This window comes from Orbicella faveolata, unplaced genomic scaffold (assembly GCF_042242905.1).
Source record: "Orbicella faveolata isolate gen_17 unplaced genomic scaffold, um_ofav_v1 contig_25, whole genome shotgun sequence".
Classification (NCBI taxonomy): domain Eukaryota; kingdom Metazoa; phylum Cnidaria; class Anthozoa; order Scleractinia; family Merulinidae; genus Orbicella; species Orbicella faveolata.
In genome coordinates this window covers 10,905,674-10,933,601 of record NW_028301553.1, presented here as the reverse complement: position 1 = coordinate 10,933,601, position 27,928 = coordinate 10,905,674, and the positions used below count along the sequence as shown (strand labels likewise).

At 39.8% G+C, this 27,928-nt stretch overlaps 3 protein-coding genes and 1 pseudogene across 4 annotated transcripts; 2 read left to right on the top strand and 2 right to left on the bottom strand.

Annotated features, from left to right (window-relative positions):
* Positions 1-4,944: 4,944 nt before the first annotated feature.
* On the top strand, positions 4,945-6,236 carry LOC149108933 (uncharacterized; annotated as a pseudogene).
* A 723-nt stretch (positions 6,237-6,959) lies between these two features.
* On the bottom strand, positions 6,960-8,848 carry LOC110059455 (uncharacterized). Its single transcript, XM_020766147.2, has one exon. The coding sequence runs from the start codon at positions 8,741-8,743 to the stop codon at positions 7,616-7,618; it is 1,128 nt and encodes a 375-aa protein (XP_020621806.2). The 5' UTR covers positions 8,744-8,848; the 3' UTR covers positions 6,960-7,615.
* Positions 8,849-13,091: 4,243 nt separating this feature from the next.
* LOC149108932 (uncharacterized) lies at positions 13,092-15,184 on the top strand. Its single transcript, XM_089293246.1, has one exon. The coding sequence runs from the start codon at positions 13,156-13,158 to the stop codon at positions 14,785-14,787; it is 1,632 nt and encodes a 543-aa protein (XP_089149372.1). The 5' UTR covers positions 13,092-13,155; the 3' UTR covers positions 14,788-15,184.
* A 236-nt stretch (positions 15,185-15,420) lies between these two features.
* LOC110059450 (uncharacterized) lies at positions 15,421-27,888 on the bottom strand. 2 transcript variants are annotated; one of them, XM_089293244.1, is made up of 15 exons: positions 27,742-27,888; positions 26,930-27,021; positions 26,403-26,436; positions 24,553-24,615; positions 24,111-24,219; positions 23,636-23,722; positions 21,716-21,757; positions 21,015-21,083; positions 20,114-20,169; positions 19,080-19,200; positions 18,504-18,596; positions 18,050-18,105; positions 17,832-17,941; positions 17,013-17,442; positions 15,421-16,537 (listed from the first exon to the last, which is right to left on the bottom strand). In XM_089293244.1, the coding sequence occupies exons 1-15, from the start codon at positions 27,801-27,803 to the stop codon at positions 16,291-16,293; spliced, it is 1,671 nt and encodes a 556-aa protein (XP_089149370.1). In that variant the 5' UTR covers positions 27,804-27,888; the 3' UTR covers positions 15,421-16,290. The 2 variants fall into 2 exon arrangements, with proteins under 2 accessions (XP_089149370.1, XP_089149371.1); XM_089293245.1 differs by lacking the exons at positions 26,403-26,436; positions 26,930-27,021; positions 27,742-27,888 and adding an exon at positions 22,320-22,392 and having other exon boundaries at positions 21,716-21,786; positions 23,592-23,722; positions 24,553-24,586.
* Positions 27,889-27,928: the final 40 nt, after the last annotated feature.

The window sequence follows — 27,928 nt, the reverse complement described above, 5'->3', positions numbered from 1 at the left end:
TCAGCACGTTTTAATTTCTACAGTTTGGTACAGAAGAGGCACTTCCCTAGAACTTACGTTTTAAACTTTTATGATGCTCGTCACACAATTTTTTTTTTCTTTATTTGACATGCATGAAGCCTAAGCGACGAATTGTATCAAGATTCGAATGCTAGCAGGTTGTGATTTATTAACTCTGTTCAACTTCGGAGTGTTTTAGTTCCGACTATTTAATGTTAACCCGACAACTGGAGAGAGATTTCGCTTCGTTACGAATATGTCATAACAAATTTTTAAATCTCTGTATAATGAAGAGAATTGTAGAAAAGATTGTATAGTCTCTGTTTGGTAAATAAGCCTGTGATTATTCGTTATGTGGTTCGTACAGAAATGTAGGTATTTAAATTGCATACAAGTTTAAGTTTAATTTCGCAAGGTAATTACGTAGCATAAAAATTGTCGGTTACAAGACAGCACTGTCAGCGAATTTTTGCTTACACAGCAGTCAAACCATAGTTAATTAATTAACTTACAAAATACTCTTGAACCGAAATTTAACAAAGTTTGTAATATTTTCTGTACTGTGATCGAGCGCGACGGTTACGTTTAAAAGAACCCTTCAAAGGTATAAGTATTTTTAGTGTAATCAGTATTTGCCTGTGGTTTGAAAGCGCGGATGCTTCTGACAAGATTATGTCCGTTTGGATCCAAATGAGCCGTTGAACTTGACCAGTTAACATTTAACCGAAAGGGAGGAGGTTAAATTGCTTTTCTCTAGCGGTCACTCCACAGGCAAACCACTCTATGTGTTTAAACGAACAAAATCTATGAGAGTTCTGAATAAAGCTCTGAAAATTTCATATCTAAATTACATGTAGGTCTGAATATCCCAATAAAGTTAAAGGAAACTTTAATAGACTCATGTGTGGTGTTGTTTCGCTTTCCTGGGCCGTCTGAAGCGTCTTTTTACGAAATTACTTTTGTCTTACCGGTCTCCGGCCAGAAAATGACATGTATTGTGATTCAATTCTACCCTGATTACAATTTATTTGCTTTTTTTTTTTCTGGTGTATGGAAATAAATCATAATGGATACGAAAGAGAGGAAAATACTAGATTGTACCAAGGGTAATATTGAACCACGAATTGTGTATTCGGGGCATGAGAAAAAAGACCTGTTGTTATGTAGTCACACAACTAGAAAGGTTTTCCGCCTTATTATATTGAGGTAAAAGGCTCGAAAACTCCAAGTAGTCGATTATTTTAGTCGTCGAGATGAATATATAGGAAACACTAATTGTTTGTGAAAAGGGATTTTAGCGGCTACCATAGGTAACATAACAGAGTTTTTAATTTGGGAAAGGAAATTTAGAAATTCTGGTAGCAGTCGACATCTATGAATGTTCACAGTCACAATTAGTCACTTTTTGAAATTCTAGTGGCAGTCGACATCTATAAATATAGTATTTCTAAGTATCACGTATTCTTAATAATTTACTCATTCGTTCCATGTTACATAAAATTCAGTTGAAGTTAGCATATGAATCAACAATGGAAAGATGAACATAGCTGGTTTGGGTGGCCGTATGAACGGGATAAAACTCTAAAGAATTGTATAGGTTGGGATTTCAGACTATATGGTCGCTGGCCGTATTAACGGGGTGGCCACATCAACGGGGTTTTCCTATAGGAAAATGTACGGGCGTTTCGCCGGGACAAAAAAAGTAATAACGAGGTGACTGTATTGACGAGGTGTCCGTAAGGCGGGATTCCACTGCAGATTTCATGTTGCCATGTCTCTATTCAGTAAATTAATTAGATCCCAAAAGACGTCAAAATCTGGTAAGAATATCAATGACCCAGTCGGCTATCACCTCGTGTGCCACATTTTTGTTCTTTCCACCAAAGTTATATATTCTTAGATACTTTAGTTTAATATTTATAACAAATTGTTCATACATTTTTACTTCGTTATTTTGGTTTCTTGGCGCACCTGTAAACTAGCTCAGCGTGCGTCCTATAGACTGCTTGCCCGGCAAGTCTATGGGACGCACCGTTACCATAGCAAAGTGTGTTGTCCAAGAAAAATAAACTATGTCTATATGTCTATGTCTATTTGTATTTGAAAAGACTCCGGCCCGCATTAGCCTCAACTGCAAGCTAGTACCAAAACAGAACCGAGAATACAAACATGGTGCAGTATTGCTTTTACCTTCGATTCTGTAAGTTAAAGTACATTAATTGCGCCAAAGAATCGTTCACTTCCCTGAACGGAATTGTCGATTCAGCCAGAAATTCATATTCTGCGCAAAAAATCCGAGAGAACTAAAACGTTTCTTATTTAGTCACTTAACAATAAGATGTGTACTTTCCTGAATCAGTTTATCACAAAAACTTCGGAATTACAAGAAGTCCATTATTTGAAGGGTAGCTGTGTCCTTCAATTAAAACTTTACGGTCACAACGTTTTGAACTAAGTACACACGCAATAAAACAACAACAGCAAAAATTTGATTCACATCGTTCAGTCAATATCGTTTTAATAAAGCTAGACGTGCAACTTTAAACGGTAAATTAGAATTGTCATATTTTCTTGCTCAAGCAATCAAATAACGACTGATGAAAATGGAAATTGTTGGCGTTAATCATGATTTAAACCTAAGAAACGCAACCAAGTGCATGAGAATAGAAGAGCGAAAATAAAAAGGGAACTGATTCCGAAATTTAATTGCAAGGAAAGTAAAGCTTTCAAGCATTAAAATATGTGCTATTCAAAATTTGTACTTACCTAAGTTTCGCGAAAGCAGGATACAACGGTTTGCCTCATCAAATAATTGTCCGCTATCTTCTTGGAGGTTAATGGTATCGCCAGAAATTCACGTCTGTTCTTATGTAATCATGCAACAAAACCATTTGTCGCTGTATCACTTGACACGGAAATTAGTGACAGTAAAACTACGGGATATTCCAAGCAATCCATTATTTGAAGGTACGCTGAATCCTTCCATTACGACATCGGACAGGTCAAAAAGCGCCACTTCGAATTAAGTGCACAGTTGGAACGTACCAAAGGCTTTGAATGTGACAGTCGAAATGAATTACACAAACGGCTTCTGTTTGTTGGAAATGGACTTTGGCCGCTTAAATATGGTTTGAACTTTTGGCTTGTATAAATTAAGAAATTTGGCGGCTTTCGTAAACAGTTTACAACTATAAATAGATGCAGTATTTTTTCTACAAATTGCACTCGCATTAATTATTGGCTCGTGTAATTTTGTGAGCCTTTTGAAATTCAGTTTACTCGTGAGACATTTATTGCAAATTGTTGTCAAAACCATGCGATTACCGTTACATTAAATTACATTCACAGTCAAGCAACCAATGACTAATCTAAAAGCGGATTAACTCGAGAGGGGTTTGATAGAGAGTGAAAGATAAGCACGAACAAGGTTTTTTTTTTGAACAGCTTCTTCATTTCTTCATTTGACATTAAAGGGAAGTAGGGTTTTCTTCACTGTCTTTTATGTGCAAAGGTGGCATCGCCACATACAAACAACTTTTTCATCTTATTCTTGCGGTCTTCGTTGCATGAATTGCATTCAAAAGTATCTTATGACACCTGTCCATTACTCATTTAATTTCAAAGGCTATTGAATGGAACTTTTAATATTTATAGTTTAGACAACCAAACAGTGGAGATATGGAATCTCGAATGTAATAGTGGATTATGTTTAAAATTTTCATAAACGGAATATGTTGTAAAAGTGTAAAAATAATGGTGCTGATGTTTGCAACAACAATTTAATAGCGATGTCACTTGCTATGGAAGAGAAGAGAAAGGAATTTATCCTGGTACATGTATTTTAGCACCATATTTTCAATGTTTACCAACTGGTGTTATCGTAATTTTGGTGTCTGTATATCTAATATATCTAGCTACTCTAAGGTGGATCGAAACTATTTATTTGTGCGTTCGTTACTTTTCCCGACCGCTGGTCTCATTTATGCCGCTTTGTCCGTGTAAGCTGTGAGCTCGGAGGCGGGGAGAGGAAATACAGGAAGGCTTGAGCGTGTCATTGCGCAGTTTATTTTTCCACCTTGTCTTTGCAGACTGCAGGGATGCCATCGAGCAAGCATCCACTCCAGGATTAGTAACGAGAGATTTTCCAGCCTTAGGACATTGACAAAAGCACCATCGAGCCTTTTAGACTACAATTAAAAGATGTCGCATCTCTGTAGTCCAATAATCGCGGGTCTTGAAACGTGGACTAACAGGGACGTTAATTATTCCACCCCAGGCAAAATCTGCATAAAGCATCGCTAAAAACTTTCAAAAGTCGAACATGGTACTACTCCGGCAGCGATGGGAGACGACCTTCCTATGAATCAAGAAAATGCCGGGATTCGATGTCCTTTCTTATATCATCTGAAACCTTAAGTAACCGGGGCGATTTAATAAAACCGGATTAGGCGCGATAAATCTCTTTGGCAAAGAGCCGGACTGCAGGAAATGCAGAGCAGTAGGATGAAATTTTGCCCGCTATTCGTTGAAGTGTCTTGACTGATACTGCCCAGTGGGATAAGATGTGCTCATGCATGCAATAATGAAAACTTTTCTTTCTTGTCCACCCGTAAAATGAAAACACATTGTTTGGAGTTTACCGAAAAACTAAGAAATCTTACGATGCCGGAAGGATGACTCAGAAAGGTCCAGAACGTATCCCAGGGTGGTGGTTGTGGGGGGGGGGGGGGGGGAGCGGTGGGTGGGAGTACTCCCAGGCAATTTGTGTGAGGGTGTGCGTCCCGCTTCCCTATTTATGACCGACATGGAATTATGGTCTGATTCAATGACCCCGAGATAAAGAATGCAAAACACAAACAGGTCGGAGCTGTTGTCCAGAAACAAGATATTTTAAAGCCAAGTACCTTCTCAAGCCGGCAACGACTGCTCAGAATTGCCTACTGCATGCGTTTCCTGTCTAATGCAAAGAAAAAAGCAAGAAACCAGGTTTTCAGTAAAGAAGTACGCGAGGGACCACTTGTTCCAGAAGAGATGGAGCAAGCAGAGTGCTACTGGATAATGTCGGCACAGAGGGATCCGGAAGATTGGCAAAATCGCTTTAGCGATTTGGCACCATTTGTTTTAGAGGGCGTGGTGAGAGTAGGAGGAAGGCTAAGACATGCACCCCTTACCTATGAAGAGATCCACCCCATACTTCTGCCAACAAGCCATCCCATGTCCAAGCTGACCGTGCGAGAAGTACACACTCAAGCTGTACATTGTGAACCTGAAAGAATCCTGTCAGAAAGTCGCCAAAAGTTCTGGATAACTCATGGGCGAAACCTTGCAAAGGGCGTGGTCAAAGATTGTACAATATGTTGGAAGCTTCGCCAACCAGCACACAGTACCCTGATAGCCGATTTGCCGCCCGAGAGGTTGAAATCATTTTCTCCTCCCTTCTCTGTGATTGGTGTTGATCTTTTTGGCCCCTTCAAATTGAAAAGTGGACGAAACAGAACTAAAAGAGCCTGGGGAGCACTATTCACCGGCGCAACTGTTCGCGCCATTCATCTGGAGATTGTAGAAGATCTGTCCACTCAATCATTCATGCATGCCCTGCGGCGTCACGCAGCACACCATGGATGGCCACACACTATAATCTCGGACAATGGCAAGTCAATTGTTGGAACTGAGAAGGAGTTGAAGACGCTAGCACAAGAGGGAAGAAATCAAATTGAAGAGTTTTCTGTTCTCCACAGAATTCGCTGGATTTTTCCGCACCCCTCAGTCCACACCAAGGTGGAATTTATGACAGTCTTTTCAAGCAAACGAAGCGCGCCTTGAAAGCAATCGTCGTTTCTCAGTCTCTTTCCTGGAACGAAATGTCTACAATTTTCGCAGAAGTTGAATACCTCATCAATAGTAGACCATTAGGATACCCTTGGTCTCCAAACCACATTATCCTTGGTCGAGCAACAGCAACAGCACCCCAAGGCCCGTACCAAGAAACAAGAAACGTGATCTAGCTATGAACATGAACAAGAACAGCCCGTGATTTACGAAGAATGCGTGACTTTGAACAATGCAGGATTATCGAAATATGCGTGATTATTTTTCCATGTTTCTCTGTGGTCTTAAATAGTTTAGCGATTGCGGTTTCTAGTATATGGCAGCTCATGAATAGTTCGTTTTCCTACATTTGACAGCTCATGATGAATAGTTCGTTTTAGGACCAGAATTTTAGGTTTGGATTTCCGTTGCGATCAGCGTAAGTATTGAAAACATTCAATCGTATTTAAGCTTCATCATATTAGTTCTTCCATGCCACAGAGATCCACTCAATCAGAATCTACTAAATCAACTACAATTAAAATTAAAGAAATCTCTGGTGGTTTGACACGTTTTTTACCCTCTGCACCACCGACAAACCATTTTCTCTTTCGAAATTTGCCCGCCATTTTGACATCAATTTTCCTGCGTTTTCGCCCACTTCGTGCCTTGTAATTTAGTGACCCGAGTGATAGCGGAACCCTACCTTTGAATTTTTTCTCGTAAACCTGGGCCTGCTTTAATCCCCTTCCTAAGTTAACCCTGAAACTAAGATTGCCCTTTTTCCTTGTAGTTAGGACCTAAGGCAAGTGGGCCTATACATGGACAGAGAGCTCACAACATAAAATGAATTACCTCTAGTTAGGTAATCATGCCACGTTACAGATTTAGACTTGAAGTGCTATTGCTATCCTACTAGTTCGATTTACATATAAATAATTGATTAATTGTTAATTAGCTACTTATTAATTAAGTAATTAATTAATTGAGTTGTACATAGAATTTTTTAATTAATTTAATTTTTTAATGGTTCCTATCTTGAGGAAAAGAATCTTGGAGAATTGAGAGTAATAACGCATTTTATAATTTGCGTTACGAAAAGTACAACAGGTTCAATTGTATAAAATTACACGAACGATTCGAGGAAAAAATTCAGATCTGATGCCCCTTTAATTCAATGAAGCCATCAACTTTAAATCTTAGAGAAAACTATAAAAAGAAATGAACGGGTCGGAACATAAACTAGGCAAAACTGAAGAGCTATAATAATTCTTAAACTTGGCAAACGTCCTTATCCCGAAAAATGAATTAACAAAACGATAACAACTTGCCTTGGCACATATCCTGTCGTAATCAGACGAACCTTTGATTTGACAATATTTTCCCTTCAAAATATAATTTGCTGTTGCATGATAACTGAAACGGCACCCAAAAATTAAATTTCTTAAAAATGGCAAATAACTATGACAGAAAATGAAAGTAAAACATTTTAAAATGTTTTTAGATACAATGTTTATTGAGTCACTAACGTCGCTATCTGCGTCTCCAAGCTTCTCCAGAATCAAAAGTTCACCGTTGTTTCATCATTAAAAAATATTAATCCACGAAACTGATTTTCATTTAATGTCACAAGCGATTGACTCAATATTTTATATCTACCTGTCATTTATGCCTCGTAAATTAAGATACCATCTTGTATCAGTTCAGAGGTTAATTCTTTGTTGACTGTATCTCTGGCGGGTGAACAACTACAGCTCAGTTTTTAGCTGCTTCATTGCAGCTAGTAACCAGAAAACAAAGGTTAAGTCTACAGTTCTTCAAAGTTCCTCTTGCCAATTGGTGGGGGATCAAAAACTGTACACGAAGCTGGCAAACCACATTGGAGTAGGACTTCAGCTGACGCCTTGGCAAAGTTTTTGCACACAGCGTTTCCTAAGTACTTGTCTCGGTTCTCTTCAGTTGTCAGATCTACAATTTGGCAACTCTGAGGTAATTTATCCACTTCAAACTGGCAAATTCTCAAGCCAGTCAGACCTTTCTCCTTTCCCTTTTCCATGTAATATTTGGCCACGTCCAAGGAAGCTGATGTTGATATAAACTGGGAAGCATACTGCAGACGACTGCCGCAGTTAATGTGGGAAAGAACAGTTTTTTGGGCAGCGGGATTTTTTGCGACAATTCCCTCTGGACTCTCGTCTGGTCGTAATATTCGATAAATGTTTTCTGGCAGTGTCACAGGCTCTGCCAATAATTCATCCGCCTCAAGGGAAAACCTCGACAACTGGCACCCAATGGCATCAAACTGGGACTGGCAAGGAGGAACACATCCGTATCCGTCACAACAGCCCATGGTATTGTTGTTGCAGCACGTTTCAGTGGCATTCTTCTTGCAGCAAGAACTTTCACCGGTGCAACAATTCTCCCCACAACAAGCAGCTTCGTCCTGGCAACAGTTTTCTTCGTTGCAACAAAATAAACCCGCCTCACAACAATTTTCTCCACAACATATCTCTTCAGCCTCGCAGCACTGCTCCCCGCAACAATCGCCTTCATCCAAACAGCAGTTCTCTTCATTACAGCAAAAGCTACTAGCCGTGCAACAATACTCTCCACACAATTTTGGATATCCCACAGGGCAGCAAAATTCTGGGGCTTCTTCGGGTAAGCATAGTGAGTGATCTGCAGGGCAACACTTACTCTCCGGATTCCCTGGTGAGCAGCATATTTCATCTCCTGGGCAGTAGTATTTCACGCCTTTAACTTCAAAGCAGACCTCGAAGTCTACCTTTGATTTATGCAGATCACTTTTCTGAGGACTCGCAGCTTTTCTCAAGGCTTTCTTGCAGCCGTTCTCTCGAGGTACTTTATGACCTGATACAAACAGGCTTGTCGCAAGGACAACGAGAATAATGCCTCTTAACCTCCAAGCAAACATTGTTGCAACTGCCGTTATATTGTTCGGAGCAACTGAGAAATGAAGCAACCGCGCTCTAGGAAAAATACTTCCTTGTGGCGACACCGAACTCTCAGCCGGGACTGACATGATAGTACGTCACGAGCCCAGGATGGCATATGCATGTTTCCTGAAATAGTGTCTAGGAAGTCTTGTCAGCACACGTCCTCATGATATGAGGTAATTTGTTTTCCTGTCTTAGGATTTCGAAAGGTCAAGGCATAATGCGGTGATTTCATGTGTTTTCAAAACACGCAAGGCAACGAAAGCAAACAAGAGGGTGGTAAATAGATCACGTTTCACGGAAAATAAAGCAGCCCTTTCACAATTCAAGAAAAATACAACATTGGCATTTCACGCTTCACGGAAAATAAAAGAGAACGTTTTGGAAAATCACGGTTCACGGCGAGAATGGCAATTACGATTCACGAGGAAAAAAAATGGCTATTTCACAATTCACAGGAAATAAAAAGGGCCGATCACGGGTCACGAAAATACCCTTTACCACCCTCAAACAAGTGTCCACTGTAAATCGCTCACTTCTTGAGCGATGGAGAATACGGCGAATGAGAGCATTAGTAACTAGTTCCCTCTCATGAAATCTTCTAATGAAATGGTTCTTAATTATCTTCTTCTTCTGTCTATATTACTCATAAGATAAATGATGCATACCTTATGTTACAAATAAAATAAGAAATATAACAATAATAATACAATATAAATACAGAGATAAATATTAGTTTAGCCCAGTGCATTTTATATTCAAATATGACATATTTGTTTGTACATTTATTCATTCATTTATTATTATTATTATTATTATTATTATTATTATTATTATTATTATTATTATTATACTTAACCGAGGTCCAAGACATTAAAGTGGCTTAGTGCCGTGTGACTTGTAGCCAGTCAAAACAGTGTCTCTTGGAGTCGTCACGAAACTTGTGGAAAGGAGCTTTATGCAATGCTTCAAAAACAATTTCTCAATATAAGGACGTATCTGTGATGCCAGTTTTTATCACTGTTCGATTGAGCAGCAACAAATTCACTCCTAATATTAAGCCGTTATGCGTGTACGTGTTCAGGAACTAATTCCAAAAGCAACAAAACAACTTGGCCAATTTTTTTCTTGTTTGGAAACCTATTGAGACACTCGCCCTCATCATTGAAAGGTTAAGAAATGGTACAAAATAGCAAGCAAGTCTTGACTAGTCTCATACTACTTCATCATTTATTCATCATTTGTTTGTTTGTTTATTTAAAATTTGCGCCTGTTACTTAAGATTTTATTGAGGAAAACCTCAGCTTATAAAGACAAGACAGTCCATTCGTCAAGTTAAATAAATCGATGCAGTGGCGAAATTTGTACTTTTGCAGGCACGTATCCTAAGTGTTATGTTTTGGATCAATGTCACCAACAGGAGTGTTTTGCTGTGACATTAAATAGCAGAAAAATTAAGAAACAAGACAGGCGCGGTGCTGACGATGACAAAGATGAACCCACAAGTCTGGCTGGTCTCTCTCCTATGGGCGATAGTTCTCATTTCATGCCATTTTTGGCTGCTCTATTGAGGAGGGGATGGGGGGGGGGGGGGGGGGGAGAGAGGGGAATTTCGAGGGAGAGGGAAAACTACAAATCCCATTTCCCAGCCCAGCTCCCAGCTCGCCCAAGATTCCATTCCCAGCTGCAACAGAATTTAATGATCCAATTCCAATTGGCGTACAATGCGAATCTTATTTCGCATTTTACGCCATTCTCGGAGACCCAGGGGCAGCTAGTAGGCGGAAGTTTGCCCGACGCCCACGAAAATCCTTTCCACCCGACTTACTGCCCAGGGACGTCTCCGAGGATGATCTTATCCCTTCAGGACCCTCCATTTATCATAAGCAGATAATCATTTCCGTATTTTTAGACGAAAGACTACATGGTTGCTCAGATATTTCTCTCCCATTATTTTTCTATCTATTTCCGCAGGAGCAAAACCCTTAAATGATCTTTTACATGAAAGTTACCTTTAGCCCTTTAGTTGTCTGTCTCTTTTCGCACTTTACCTGCAAGAAGGACAGTGTAAATTTGGCGTCTGGAATATCTAACCGACCCTTTTAAAAGTTACCTTCCTAATTTTAAGCCCGCAGATGAGATGACGTTTCTTAAAATTTGCTCGATGGTTTCGAACACTCGATGGGTCTTATAATTCACATTAGCGCATTAGTCCAGCTATATAGCTAATAATGGTGCATTTATTCCCTGTTAATAATATTTTTTGCTTTGTTGTTGTTGTTTTTTGGAACGGCGGGGGGGGGGGGGGGAGGGGGGGCTTTGGAGGGGCTTCTATGTGTAGGATTCCACGTGCGAATTTTTATCTTGGCTTGCCATTTATATATGCAAATTAGGGCTGTTTAAACGCTACGATTTCCTAGCGCGTCAATCTTTTCAACGTTTTCTCTAGCTTCAAGTAAATATTGTTGCGGAATCTATACTCTACCTAACTTCACCGTCATTGCTACAGTCAGGAAACATTTGTAAGTCTTTGTATTCTGTCCTGTATTTTTATTATCGCTCGGCTCTTCTTCATATGTATTTTTATTTATTTTTCTAGTCGAACCTCGCTCGATCACTCAATACTCAACGGGCTCCTAGAGTCTCGTAAACAGTGCGTGAGTGCGAAATCTCTAGACGTAGCGTCATCAAGAACTGTAAGCTACGCTATGCACATCGAGATGCCGTCCAAGATTGTTTCAGTTCACTGCTTTTTAAAAATAGTGAGGCAGATTCCACGTCAATTTAAATCTCTGTTTTGTTTAACTCGTAAACAATTATTTACAGACCATGTATGAATGCTATCAAAATAACGGAAGGAACTAAACCTCTCCTCTTTTCCTATCCTTAGATTAAAACTTTGAAGTTTTAAGGAAGAGAGTTTGTAGGAAATACAGACATCAAGTTTGGAATTCAGCTTGTTTTTTTTGTTTTGTTTTTTTTTTTTTTAATATAACAGAGATAATTTTCAACCAAAAGTCAACTTCCAAATGCTTAGAAAGTGTCAAATTCAAAAACATGAAACTCTTTAGAGCTCGGGTCTTTTGCCTCTGAATCCATCCTTACATCCCCACTTTAAAACTTTAGCAACTCCCCAAACCAATCTCTCTTCGCCCTTATATTATTTGCTGAACAAAAAAACGTAACGCTGTCTTCAACTTACAATTGAACCAAGACTTTGGGCACACCTCCTCCATACCTTCTCGATAGTCAGTGCAATAGCCATTCCTTTTGTAGAATGAGCATAATCCAATTTCTCTATCTGCGCAGATAGTTGATTAATTCAGGGGGCGGAAAAGCGGTCGTAGACTCGAATGAATACAAATGAAGACACCGTGATATATTTACCAACGCCCCGCAAATGAAGCATTGTGACAACGTGTCACAATGACATAACACTCGAGGGATGAGGCTACAAAGCCCATGATGAATACGTTTACGATTTACGCGCTTGCGTTCAAATCTGGGAACGTGAAGACCGTACCAAATCGCCTAACGTATCGCTTAAGAGAAGAATACAGTGAACAAAAGCGTAGATATCTGTGTAAGAAATTGGAAGACGCAAGGGATGAACAAAAGAAGCGAAATACCAGCCCGTGGATGAGATTGCCGCGAAAATTGTTACTGCTCAGCTCAGGAGTTGACACATTCTAATTGGCTTATCACAGTTAGGGGAGCGTTGACTTGTTTTTAAAAAATCACGTTTTTGGGGTTAACTCGTTCGCGTTTTAAATTTTTTAAATAATTTTTTGAAGAAAATTTAAATTAAGAAGTAGTCTTGAATTTGGCGTAAAATGCATATATATTTTGGACAAAATCGCTTTAAGGCCGGTTTTCGCGCTCTAGGGATAAGACTGTATTTAGTTTCCGAACAAAAAGAATGTATAACGTTTAAAGCCATAAGCTAATTGCGAATTGTTGTGTGCAGTTCCACTAATAACAAAGCGTCTCCATCAGAAATGAGCCTAAGTTTTTAAAAGGGTGTGAAAATTGGAAAATAATTAAAACATCCTCTATTTGTCCAGCTTACAATTTTGTGACTCAAATTACCTATTGGGTCTATGGCAGTTGTTTCTACATCAATAAGTATCAGTAAACGTATAATTGGGAGTGCACGCTAAGGATTTACACCACGAGTGATATTTGAAAATTGAAAACAGTCAACTTGATATAAACGATTCTTGAATGCTGCAAGGTCCATCAGGTTCAGCAGGTCAAATTCCCTAAAGCCCCTAATGGTAGTCATTGTGATCGAATATCCAAATCGAGAAACCATGGAAACAAATTAAAAGAGGTTGGGACAAATTAAAGAATATTTGCAAATACAAGAAAGAGAATCAAGGTTCAGCATATGAGTGTGATTAAAATTCACTTTGCATATGTTAAAGCCCCTAACATGTTGGCAATCGATTATATTTTCTGCTTCGTTTCTCACTTCAGTCCCTACTATATAGTTGGTATCACTGCCACTTTTTTGGCGGCCGTTATTCTATTTCTAGACCAGTGTTGGTCCCGTTCTAGCGTGTCCCTCGAGAATACAGAAATCCAGTCCAGTGGCGATGGAAGACTTCGTCGTCCAGTTGGACCTCTGGAAAAAGGACTTATCAATGGCTTTGATAAACGACACATTCCAATGATCGTGGTCCTTCTGCGTCTTAAATCGAAAGTACACCTGGATCCCGAAAAGGTTAGGCAGGCATTGGTACTGCTCGCTAAACGATACCCACTTTTGAGGATGAAAATATCGAATGAGTCGCACAATGAAGAGCCGGTCGCCGAATACTTCACTGAAGTGGAAGATCCTAGTGAAATCAATTTTAAGGTAGTCAACGACTTCAATGTCGATGAGCTTGAATCTGCTTTCGAGCGGGAATTCGAGACACCGTTTGACCTTAACTTTGGTCCCCTTTGGCGTGCCGTTCTTTTGGATGAAATACAAGTTGACGGAGCGAAGGACGCCTACAAAAACGCGATTATTTTTAGCTTTCTGCATGTCATCACAGACGGTCGTTCAATCCTCCTATCGTTGGAAGAATTTTTTCGGTACCTGACCATGGTGTGCGAAGGACGAGAAGCTCAAGTCACAAGCATGCCATTCCGTCCTTCCACTGGAGTTCTGATGCAACACCACTGCAGACCGTCTCTGTTGGAAAGAGTGTTTTTTAAGGCGTCCTCATGGTTGTCAAATATCAAAACTGTCTTGAAGGTTCGGAAAAGTCCGGAAAATCTATACCTGGCCAGCTACCCACCATTGTCCATCCGTGACCAGGCCGCACCAGATAAGACGTCGGTTGTGTATCGGGAGTATTCCTTCGAAGAAACACAGGGATTGATCAAGGCATGCAAAATGGTCAAGTGCTCGGTTCACGGGGCCATCACTGCAGCTTTACATATGGCTATGGCAAAGATCCTTCACAAAGGAAAAGCAGAAACGTCAACAGATCCACTGTACCTCAATTCAAGCTGCAACGTTGATATTAGGAAGGAATGTCGTCCCGTGATTGAGAGCAGCGAGTTCGTGTTGTGTGTGAGCAGTTTTCGTACTGAAATCGAGGTATCACCCTGGAACAAAGATTTCTGGAAGTTCGCTCAACATTGCGCTCGGCAAATGCAGTGGTCGTTCTTCACTGGACAGCACCACAAATTCCTGAGGCAGTGCCACCTTAAATTAACCGCAGGCGAACAGCAAAGGACGGCACCACGTAACCAGCAAGATCCGAGAGTGTTCAACTTGTCAAATCTTGGGCGACACGAGTGGAAAGCCGCAGAAAATGGTCCTTACCGCTTTGATGGTATTGCAGGCGCTGTATCTTTACGTCCTTCAGGGCTGGTCTTTGGGTTCATGTGTGGCACCATCAACGGAAAACTACGTTTCACAAATAGCTACAATAAGCGGGTCGTGAGTAAAGAGCAGGCTGTTGAGTTTCTCGAGCTCAGCCTGAACATTCTCAAAAAAGCATGTGATGAGGTTTCTTGCTCGTAAACTTGATAACTTAATTCATAGACAATTCAATTTTGATCCTCAGACGTACAAGGCGTCTTTCAGGAATGGGTTTTGGGTTCATGTGTGCCACCAAGAAAAACTCTGTTGCACAAATAGCTGCAATACGCGGGTCATGAGCAGCAAGCTGGCTGTCGAGTTTCTCGAGCTCACTCTAGACATTCTGCTCCTAAACGTAGTGTACTTATCAAATAATTTTAAGGCCTTTAATTCACGGAATGTCCCCTAAGATAGCTTTTCAAATTTGCTATGGAGGTTAAAGCACATGTCATAATCAATAAAGTGTTGACTAAAACTACGTAACTTTGCTCATCCAAAATGCTGTATTGGTAACCATGGTACAGGTATTCTCGCACATCAAGCTTTCTACCACTTAACTTTCCGGGGACATTCGATAAGTTGATTACCTGTAAGAATGCTATCGGGAGACAAATTTCACATTAAGTCTAGAATGAAAATTTTTGTGGAAATTCAATTTTTTCCCCACCGCACGCGGATTTATTTTTCTCGTGCACTTCCAGGATAAATACACCTATCATTTATTTTTATTTTTTTTTTTTTGTTAAAACCACGGGTCTCGCAAACTTTTCGTCGAATTCCACAGGTCTCGAAATCTTGTTTTTTTTTTTTTTAGCCGTTATGTGTGTCTCGCGATCTCTATTTCTTCACAAAGCTTTCTGGCACACTTCTCGACTTTTTGCAAGGCTAAGAAAGTCTCGAAATGCCGATTTTTATTATTACTATTCTTTTTTAGTAAGTGACGTCTGAACGTCTTAGAACCTGGACGTCTCGAGCTCGCATTTAAAACACTTTAACAGCCTCAATGTCTTGGGCTCGCAAAGAGAAAACGCTAATCTCGCCTTCTCGTAGTCTCTCACTTATCATTCACCACGCCTATATAACAAGTATAACCGTATAGATTACACTCTTTTATCTATGTAAGAATATATTTTACAAGATCAGAATATCGAGGCTGAAATGTGCAAATTATAAGAATAAACCCAAGGCCGCGATTTTGGAAACAATATAATTTGGGTGTTGAAATTTTGTCAACACTATGCAATTATGTTTTTAACTGAGGGCCTTTTCATATGAGCCCGGTCAACCGGGATCTCGCCTCGCCACTCTTTCCTTCGTGAAAATTTCGATGTGTTCACATGAGAAGCCGGGCTGGCCCGGTTGTCCATAAGAACTTTATCAAAAGCCCTTCGTAAATTATGTTTAGGGCAACTGTGCCAGCCCCAGCGGTCATAAATAGGGCATCGAATTATTGGCCAGGTCATAAATAGGGTAGGAAAATTACAGATTTCGGTCATAAATGGGTAACGGTTTTGGGAGGCGGGCCGCGCACAATCCCACCCATTTTTTTTCTGGAAGTACCCCCACCTCCCACTGAGCTAAACGCGCTTTTCTCATCTATGATCTCCTCGACAGATAGAGTAACTGATTGAAGTTTTCTCTGGTTTAATTATCTACACTGGATCATCAGTGTTCCTGGCTGTCACTCTCTGAACTGCTAGTGTCACTTTCACTTGTGTTGCGTCGCTTCTTCTTCTTCTTGCGTTCGCTGCGGTGTTTGTGTTTCTTTTTGGGTTTCCGTTGATGTTTGGGTTTGTCCGAGGAGTGGTGCTTTCGCTTCCGGTTTTGTGGCTTCTCGGATGACGTCAGGAGACGCTCGCCCTCTTCGCTGTCAATCACTGCGTCGTTGTCTTTGCTAGCGTCTGGAGATAGTCTGGAAGAAAATGATAAGCACTACTAATAAACAAATGTTCCTTCAATTTCCGCCCCCTCCTCCGCCCTCCCCCCCCCCCCCCCCGAGCTTCAATTCAATGCTCTGAGAAACTGGAAGTACACTAAGATGATAACTTATACATGTGGCTGACAATTCACGGTTCCTATAGTTCTCATTATTAGATTATTTATCAAGCGGTAACAAAAAAAATAGAGGCCTAGGGAAAGTGAAAGGGAGCGAATTAATTTGTTTTCATTTCTGATACAATAACAATATTGCGAAGGAATCTGTTTCTTATCTCCTCGGACATCTACCTTTCAGACAAAATTAATCCAGCAATGACTTGAAAATAGAGGGAAAGAGAAAGGGTGCGAATCTCTTTTATTTTACATTCCTGGTGCAATAACAGTATTGGCGAGAGAATTTGTTTTTAATCTCATTGCTTTTTATTTCTTCTGTCTCGGACATCTTTTACCTGTCAGACAAATGCTTGTGTTCTGTTTCTCTTTCGCTCCCCTCGTCGCTACTATAACTTCTTCTCCTATTCCTTTGTTCTCTGTTCTCGTGTCTTTCCGAAGTCCCGCCACGTTCTCTCTCCTCACTTCGTCTACGATGCCTTCTTCGATAATCATCTCTGTCTCTGCCCCAGTCCCTCAAGCGTCGCTTTCTATAGCTGTCTTGTTCCCAGTCTCTGTCCCGCGATTGATCTCGGTCCGGATCCCTTCGTCGGCTCCACTGATCTCGTCTCCAGCCTCTCTCGGATCTCTCGGAAGTCCGGCCGCCGTCGAATGGCGTGCGGTTTGGTGAACGGTCGTCTCTGTGGCTGAACTCATTCCCTGGATTTCGGTACACGTGCAGGAAGTTGCAGTTCTTGCCTCGTGGACAGCGGTTTCGCTCAAAGAGACCTACAAACAAACACAACACAACAACAACTGAAAGTCATCTTAATAGTGCTTTCTCATGCCAAAAGTCTTCGTGTCTCGTGTGAGTGACATGCAATTCACAAGACTTTCTCCCACTTGTCACTCTTGACAGTACACCAGCACGAACTTCAAATATTGCGCCCCCAAGCTCCCTCTTCTCACGATCTGTTTCTGGTAGAAATAGGGATTGGAAACCTTTTACTACACGTCTTCTGATTTTACGCTTTCCTATGAAGCTGAACAAGTAACACGACAACAAGTTTTAGGAGGTAAGGTTGGGCTGGGAAGGGAGAGTAAAGAGAGAAGTAGATGGGATGTGGATGGGAAGGAGAAGAGCAGAACGGAGGGTACCAAACATTTTGAAAACATACCACATATTGCTGACTTCCATTTGGTTACGGGAGAAAATTCACAGGAGAGCTGCTTCGAAGCATACCATCGAGCATTAAATAATGCAAAGGCTTTGGCACATTCCTCTTCACTGCAAATCAAATGGAACGAATTTTACAGTAACAAAGTATGAAGAAGATAGAAATTCAATAGCAGCTGAGAGATAAAACGAGTCAATTAACAGACGGATGATGCACACCTGGTAAACTGCACGTACACATTGCCTCTCAAATGTGGTTCATGGTTGCAGCAAACCTGAAAATAAACCCGAGTTATGCTACTAAAACCGTGATATTGTTTATTATATGGCTAGCTCCGTGAGCGGACAAGATGAACCGAATCCTGCGCTGTGATTGGCTACCCGAGCGGGCAAGATGGCACTGTTTTGCCTTATCGCTGCTACCCACTGTGAGTTCGTTTTGTTCTTGAATAGTGTTGAATTTTGCTGGACTTGTCCCAACATAACCAAGACAAAAGATGCTCACAGACTACAAGCATTATACCGCGCAGAGCGCTTGTAAGCGACTGAGAGTCCTCTCAGTTTTACATCAATTACAGCGAAGCGCAAATGAATTTCCACATATCTTGCTGCATTTTATATACATTACTGTATTTTTTCCAAAACACTGACGTGTAAACAAGACAACTGTTACCTTGAACTGGACAACAGTGCCAGCTTTCCTGAACTCCGGCAAGGTGTCTTCATAAAACTGCTTGAAATTTTCGTACGCCTCCTTCTCATCGTACTGGTAGAAACGTAAAAGAAAAAAAATGCTACTAGCACGTTTAGAGCAATTTTCACGTGAGTGTCCGCAAAGTAATTCGCGTTTGCTTCTGTCTGGCAATATTACTGCGCTAAGTGACTGGTTTAAAAAAAGAAAAGAACAGAAAAAAAAAAAAAAAAAACACTCGGGCCACTTTGTTAGCCAACAAGAAATAAAACCAAAACAAAACGTGATTCGCTCCTGCACGTTTTCCCGCTTTTCGCATCAACTTGTATTTGCTTCCATTTATGATTGGTTCATTCGATTGCTCGTGTCCTTTGTGAACAGCCAGGGTGATTAACCAAAGGCTGGAAACCGCTCTATACCAGCTACGGATAGCTACACCTCAATATGATTACTATGTTACTAATGCGGCGTTCGTACTCTCTCTTACTTTTTTCCTAGGACTCTACCGGACCTTTTCACGATCTCCATAGATTTACCGCTACATAAGTCAGAACTCACCTCGAGACTGGTATCTTGATCAGCTTCATCAAGCATAGACTGTGACAGCCGGATGTCATTATACATGGCTGGAATCATCAGCGTCACACTCGAGCTGGGTCGAGGATGCTGTCTTGAACACCTACGGATACAACCAGCAAAGAAATTTGGTTTTAGGCCTAAGTTATCTCTAGACGCTTTAGCGGACAGCAGTGTCTACCAACACTGAACAGAGGAATTAGATCGTTGCTGTCCTGTAGCAAAACGGCCACAGGTCCTCGCGGTCTACACTATATCGGCCCTACGGATAACTTCATACAAGGTTCAAAAACGCGAAGCGGAACCATGGGCACTGTGAGTGTTTTCACCACAGAGTTTTCAACAAGAATACAACACAGTGATCTGGTCAGCGCTCGCAGCGTACCTGATCCAAAGTCCACCATGCTAACCATTAGGCTACCGCGCCTCGCTCGCTAATTAACAAATGGACTTCAGTTTTTCATGCGTCTGTCCTGTTATTGATCATGAATTTCGTCATAACATTGTCAAAGTAATATATTCCCCAGCTAAAACTAGGGAATATCCCTGTGATATTCCATAAATTTCAAAACTGCGCATGTTGCGAAAAATATTTGAAGGATAATGAACACAACAGCCTCCATTCATCTTGGCGCCAAAATATGTTCAGCTATTTGTCCTTGGACATTATCTGTTCCTCAAAGCTCAAACTGTTCGCTTCTCAGAACAGATAATGTCCGCAGACAAATATCCGAGCATATTTTCCCGCCAAATGGTGGCTATTGTGTATACAAATGTATTCGTATTTTCGGTAGTAGACTGGAACTAGCTCGCAACTGAGACTAATGCCATTAAATAGAAATGACATTAATCTACATTTTAAATGACATCCCCCTCTCCCCCTCCCCCCCCCCCCCCCCGCAATGAGCCTCCATTGCGAGTTAGTTCCAGTGCAAGAATGACCCATTATCAAACAGTAGTTCCAGTCGCTCTTCGCTTGCATTTCATTGGGTTAATAGCTTGGCTGTCTCACTCACCTATCGCCAAATCTACAGGCTCCTGTCTTCAGGTAAAACGAGCAATTCACTGTGTCCTGAAATTTATCAACATGATACCGTTCTGACAACATTCACAAAATTTTCGATCTACAATATATGGTTTGTTACTCATTGTTAAAAGGTGTAAAACTAAAGAGTGGAACAAACGTTTTGCAGGAGCTGAATTTTGCGGACTAGCAAGTCAGTGTCTTGCAGCATCGAATTTTTGCAATCGCCAAATAAGACTTATTTTGTGTGCGAGAAATAGATGTTTGCGATCATCAGCAAAATGCGTACAATTCTGAATTACAGTTCACGTTTGAATAACAATTTACAGTAAGTTACCGTTGTAAAAATACAAAAATCGGTGTTTAATTATTAGGCTATTACAATGACATCTTATTTGGCTACTGTGGTTAGTTTTTCTGGTGATGAAGTACCTCCACTTTATTAATTTTTTAACTGTCAGTTCTCCATGGATAGATCAAAAAAGAGGTAAATTGTAAGAAACACTTGATGGCAGAAAGTCTACACATGTACCGCAACGTTTGTGCTGGAATTCTGATACCCATACATGACAAAGTTGTCTCGTTATTGATCTCTTAATTTAGGTAAAGTAAAGTCGGCATACGAGCCAAGTGGCGCATCAGGCCGGAGCTTATCCCGGTGTCTGTAGCATGAAGCGACTAGGAGTATTGCTACTCCCCCCTGGATGGGATGCTAGTCCATCGCAGGGTTATCCCCAGCACTGTGAGAGTAAAGTGTCTTGCCGAAAAACACAACGTAGTGTCTCTGGCCAGGGCTTGAACCCGCAACCGCTTGATCCGGAGACGACCGCGCCTCCGCAATCTCTTAATTTGATGCGGTTATATACATTTCAACACAACAAAACGTTTTTCACCTGTTCTGTGCCGTACGATTTCTTGTCATCTGAAGGTGGTGCAAGCGGGTTATGCCATGTTCCATTATTCTATAACACACAAAAGAAACATACTAATCTCTTACTAACCGAATACGAGGGCCGGGCCCTACTGGGGAATATTGCCCCGAGGTCTTGGCAGCACGAACCTCGCTACGCTCGGTCCGTATCAAAAAGACCGAGGGCCAATATTCCCCAGTGCGGGTCGAGCAAGCTAGGTTAGCAAGTAGTTTGTTATATGGCTCTTGTTTTGAATTCAATTCATCAGCCTCGCTGGTATTTTAACAAGTCCTCCCGGCGTTTCGATAGATTTATTACATTTACTCCATACTTAGTTTACTACATGCATTCACTCGAGGTTTTAAACTAGATAAAGGGTGATAAACAACAAAAGAAAACGCGAAAATCATAAAATAACAATGCACAACAAGGAAAGTCCTTTTTCCTTCTGGCGCTTTTGTCAGATCACCCAGGTTCCAGGTTCACCCTGGAGAGAGAGCAGGCACTGCGAAAGTAAAGAGGCTTGCCTAAGAACACAATACAGCGACCTTGCCAAGCAGGCTGCAAACCTAACTACTTGATCCAGAGTCTGTCATAGTAACCAGCAAAACAACCTACCTCGCCTCCTGTTACAATTTATAATGAATCCATGTAATTTGGTAAAGATAATGATATCGTCATACCTCTGAAACTGTGGGTTTGTTTAACTCCCTGAACAAGGCGTCCTGTTGGAATGAAGATGCCAAACAAGGTGCTTGAGGCAATGTTAAGAGTTTTGTCACCTAAGAAATACCTAACTGTGAACTACACAGTATTGTACAATAAGCAATTGCTAAAACACTGTTTTTAAAATCCAAAATATTATCCGTCAAGCAATACCACGAAAGTCCTAAACTGGTCTACAAATAAAGCCTATCCCAATACCTGTAACATAAATATCATATGACTTAGAGGGGAAACAAAATCCAGGTTTTACCTCTGGGGTGACATAAAACAGACATCACTAATATTTAAAAACAAGGTACAAATATTTACAGATGATAAAAGCATTGGAAATTGCAACTTTGGATTTTGAAACTCCCATAGAATACAATAACAAGTATATGAAATATAGACATTGGTTCATTACTTCTTATTTCTGATTGAAAGTATCACTGGCAGAGAAGCAAACCTCTTCAAAGGCACTAAATCGATTCAACAACCAGTACCATAGAGATCTAACTGCCAGCTACACTAATCTTATCTACACCATAGTTTATCTGAAATATACCATCTTATAAAAGATACAAATATGTCTTTGACGCAATGGACCCAATGTCTCGAGGACCAGAACTTGTGCAAGAACTTGGCTGTGTTGTTCCCAGTTTGTTAAGGATTATCAGTTCTAAGCTCTTCAATTCTTATATTTATTATAAATTACTTCAAGAATAATGTAACAAATGTATATATTTAATGTCTCAAAAAGGTTTATAACCATACTAAGGAAACTTTATAATGACGCCACATGTGAATCATGCACAGAGCACAGAGTATTTTAAGAAACAAAACCTACAAACAGAATGCAAGATTTATACTCAAAAAAAGGGCAGAAGTCATTAATTTTTGGTGTTACTTAACAAAATGGCTAGCAAATGACAAAGGGAAATATAGTACACAAGAATCATTTAATAAATTCAAGTTAAACATTATTTTACTATTAAAAATTCACTGAATGTTGATCAGGAACATTGGATACTCATAATTTTATGCAATGACAATGAGTTAAAAATTATCGTACTTATCCCAGGTTGTTCGAAGGCTGGATAATGCTATCAACCCAATAAATCACCATCCAATGGATAAACAAACCACACTATCTGCTGGATAGTAATTTACCCAATGGATAGTGCTATCCACCTTGTGAACAACCCGGTCTGGTAATGTTTCTGCCATGCTAATTTCCTGGCATTCTAATGACATGGAACCGGCAATGATTTGTGCTGCAAACTTTTATGGATCGCTATTTGCTGTACACACATGTACGTAGCTAACCATGCAGTGCTCAGTGAGCTACAAGCCAACTGGGAGCTAGTCGTGTTAGTTCATATGGTAATTTGCCTACACATGTTAAAGATACGCAAGTGAATACTTGAAGCGAACCCATCTAATATATTTTCAAGAGCTATGGGAGAAATGTTTTAGTGACATGACTGAACATAACTTAGGCAGTGCAATAAGTAACGCCTGATCTTTTTCCAGGTTTTGTTTTTCCAAATGTAACTAATCAATGATAAATGACATCAATGAGTAATCAAACTATCAATCAATTACTCATTGATCATCCGCAATAATCAATGACTACTCAGCTGATTACCCATCAATTACCCATTGATTACTCATTGATTTTGCTGACGTTATTGATGTCATCAATTGGTTACATCTGGGTTTCTACAACTGCTTAGGTTGTGTACAAAACAGCCATGATATGTAACATGCTTATTGATAATAACAGAATTTATTTATTAAGCGATTCACATTCATTCATTATAATCTGATTAACATGTAAAATAAGTCGGATACTGCCATTTTCAGTGAATACCCATTCCCATCAACAGTGATATCACCTCTTTCTCTTTGATTGCCCTTTGTTTTCTTTCTTCTCTTTCTTTCTCTCTCCTCTGTTCCTCTTCCCATTCTTTCTTAATTCGTTCCTACAACATAATGTACATTTTAATGATATAAAAGTTAACTAAAGGTAAGTTTAAAGTGTTTGCACTGTTTCAGTTCTAAACCGATCAGTGAAAAAAGCAAAACAAAACAAGAAATATACCATTAATTAAACGCCATTATTTGTGACTAGTTTTGACAAATTCTGGCTTGGCCTTTGTCTTAAAGTCAGAATGGGAACCACTCAACAAGGCCTTGGATGTTGTTGTGCAGTAATATCTACACATACAGTACATTTTGTCATTAAGAACTCTTTTATAAATATGTACAATGCAGTCCACACTGCTTCTGCCTCATTACACAAATTATAACTGCCAACACTACTAATAGCACTTTTTTTCTATGCTACATGTATTACACATAATCAATCACCTCTTGTTCTAGCTTTTCCCTTAATTTTCTTTCTTCATCTTCCTTCTTCTTTCGAAACCTCTCCTGGGCAATAGCTTCCCTTTCCAGCCACAAGCGATGTTGGACTTTCCTGAGAAGAAGAATATCAATCAGTATACTTACTACATAACTCCTTTTAGTCCAAAGTTGACAAAAATGTTGATTCTCCCCAATGACTGCTACACATCTCTTTGAAATGTTAGTTTTGTGAGTCTGATGACCAATGATTACAGCATGGCTAAAAAGTAAGTTACCAACCTCTCGCAAGTGAAGACACTGCTTGAACTTCTTACAAGTGAGATATTAATAGCCGATTGTAAAGCAAACATGCAGCAACAATGCAGCAAAACATTGCGCACTGATGTAAATCTAAAAAAAATCCAGAATCATCCCAGAATCTTCAAAAGAAGTTCAATTTCCTCACCTCTCTTCCTCCTCTTTCAGCAATAGCTTCTTTTCTGCTCTTTCCCTTGCTTCTAACTTGGCTCTATACAAAAAGAACACACTTGACCCTTTCAACAACAGCCACTCTAGAGACCAGAATCAAGTAGCTATTGGAGAAGAGCAGCTTTTGAAGGGAGGTTTTGAAAAGAGCAAAAGAAGTTTTCTTCATAGAATAATTTACAAGGGTCTATAAAGTATCTTGATGTAGAAAGAAAAGAATCAAAAAGGACTCCTTCATCAAAATTTTGAGCTGCCATTGCTTCAAACTGGTTCTACTGTAGATGAGCCGACCTACTGCACACCCAACTCTGGCTGTGACTTCCAATACTAAATGCAGGACCTATACTCGCTTTGTTGAAGTCGTTTTTCTTGAGAATTTATTTTAAAATGTCTGGCAATTCATAGGTAGACTTGTCTAAATGGTTTTCAAGTACAGATTCAGAGCAATGCTCTGGATACTTAGATGACAGCTTTTAGTCAGAAAATGAAGACTTTCCATCTTACAATGACAGTAAATCATATCACAATAAATTAAGACACTATAACAACTGTTACAGTAGCTCAAAAATTGCTAGAAATAAATTAAAAAAACCCTGTCTTCCTAGGTAAGGACAGCAAAATGATTTGGACTATACAATACATAAACAGTAAACAAAACACAGTGAGGATTAAAGCTGCAAGCTTGTGGGACCATGTGGAAAATCAAATTTACAAGTATAAGTAAAAGCCATGGACAGGTTAGTGAGAACCATGTTATATGTACAAGTATACAGATTAAGAAAATGTAAGATATGGAAATACTGTACATGTATGAAAACTTTGATTGCACTGGCACTTCGAAGACATGGCTTTTAGCAGAGGATCATTTATAACTTAATTTAGTATAAACCGCACAAAAGAACAGTGCTTCACATGCGCTCTGATTGGTTAAATCGGAGGTGATTAGCAAGTACTATTCACCTCCGAGCAGCTGGCATTAGAGATTTTAAAATTTCTGACCGCTTGTCACACATAAAATAATGTTTTGGTCTGCTAATTATTCAGCTTGTGTGGTATATACTAAAACAATTATTCACCTCAGTGTCTGTGAAAGTGATGGATATTTACCTCCACTTTGGTGAATAATTGTTAACTATCATTAATTTGTCAGTTTAACCGGGCTAACACCAGCAACATCAGTGAGAAAATCTAGCCTGCATACATCTGCCCCCTCCCCACAGAAAAACTTGGGTCCAAGACATATTTTTAATGGGAGGGGGCAGATGTACACAGGCTAAGCAAATCTAGCAGCAGTGCTGGAGGTTCACTTGGTCACAACCTCAGAATGCATGGCAACTAAGATCCCAAGATGACATTAGCCTGGGCTCCAGAAGAAAAGAGAAGACATGGCAGACCGAGAGAGATCTGGCACAGAACCACAGAGAAAGGACAGTCTTGGGTGTTACATTGCAGAGCAAGGCAGCAGTTGTTGCATGTGACCAGGTGGCATGGCCAAGAAAGATTTCTGGCTCATTACCCCCAGGCACTATGGGCAAAAGTGAAAGTAAAGTATCATTTGTCTGTCTATGAAAGAGCAATGGATGACAGGAGACTTCTAAGAATAACCAACTCCAGAAAGATGTCAGTTTCTTACATGAGCAGATAATTTATACTCTAAAATTCCCTGTTCAGTGATTCTTGTGGGAAATAAGACTCATCACTGCACAAAAACAGATGAGTCATGTTTCACTAGTTCAACAAGACCAGAGACTGGGAAAGGTACTAGTCCGTAGTTTGTTTCTGGTGGTTTTCACAGTACATGTAACTATGCAGCTCAGATTTTACACTCACCTCAATATTGGGTCATTTTCTATTCTCCACTTTTCTGTAAGAGTAAAACCAATGATGGAACAATTATAATAATTATTTCAAAATTTGTTAATATAAATTTAATATACAATGTACAGTGTTTTGGTTTGAGATTCTTCACACATTTGATATTTATTTTATTTTCTCATATCAAATTCATTGTCATAATCTAACTCAGAGGTATAACAAATGAACCTGTAGGTTTCAATGAGATCGATATTTAAAAATATATAAACAATCAAACAAAGGATGGACAACTTACTGATTTATTTCAAGGCTAAGAAAACATTGGCTAAAACAGTACATATTATTTGTTATGGACTGCACATAATAGTCTGTAAATTGGTGTGGCCTTTATTAATTAAATTTTATAGATGTAGTGTTTTTTGTTTTGTTTTTGTTTTGTTTTTTTGTTTTTTTATTAATATCACATTATTACATGTACATTCATTTGGCTTCCAATTGACACCACAGCACATAATTTTTATATACCAGTATGTTGTCTTTACCTTCAAGCTCTTTCTGCTCTCTCTTTTTAGCTGCTTCCTGTCTCTTTTGGCGTCGCCTTTCCTTCTTCAGAAGCCTTCTAAATTGCTTGTGGCTGAAATATTTAAAAGATCACTTAACTCAAATCCAGCTGAATTTTCCCAGATATTTTATCAATGGACAGCTTCTCTGCAAGAAAGGCTACTCAAAAGCTTGAAAATTTCCAGTTCAAAGAAAAATCCCTTACCCTTAGGATTCCAAAAAGCCGCCAGTGATATAGATATGGATATTTTCTGGAATCACGCATTTGAACTACAGTACTAGTGAAATAAACGTGGCTAAATTTTCGCCAATGCAGAATTTCCTCGCCTTAGGACTTAGCAAGAACACTTGAAATTGAAATTTGGTTCACCGAAAGATTGCACAATCCAGCACAATTTCTCACACCATCAACGTTTTTCCACGCACAATTTGGCTCCAAAATCCCGCACAATTTTCCTCGCACCCTGTCAGACGCCAGAATATAAATTCTGTTATGAAGCGATGGTGAAAAAGCCATACCATAAGCTACACATGTACATTTTACTACTTAAAATACTTTGAGTAGTGTAAGCAATGTATCATGTTTCTCCAAACATTGTTTGCGACCGAAATTAACAGTTAGATGAATAAACTTGAATCATCATCACTGGTTATGAATGGTGAGCGTCACTTCGCAAAATGAATTCACTAATATTAAATGAAGCTACAAACTTTCAGGAAATGAAACCAACAGGAGCCTAAGGATGAACTTCAGGATAGCTTGTAGTATCTTAAAAAGCTAAAACTACCATACCTGAGCTTTACAGGTTGTTGTTGTTTAGATCTTCCATCTTCTTCTTTCTCCTCTGCCGCCATATTGCTTAGTCTGCTTGCCTCGTTTTGGTGTTACTCGGTTTCAGTCAGCACTCCGTCAGCACCAGAAGCGAGCAGCGGCCCCGAGCAGCGCAGTTCGAGGAAAACTAAAAACGTGCTTAAAACAT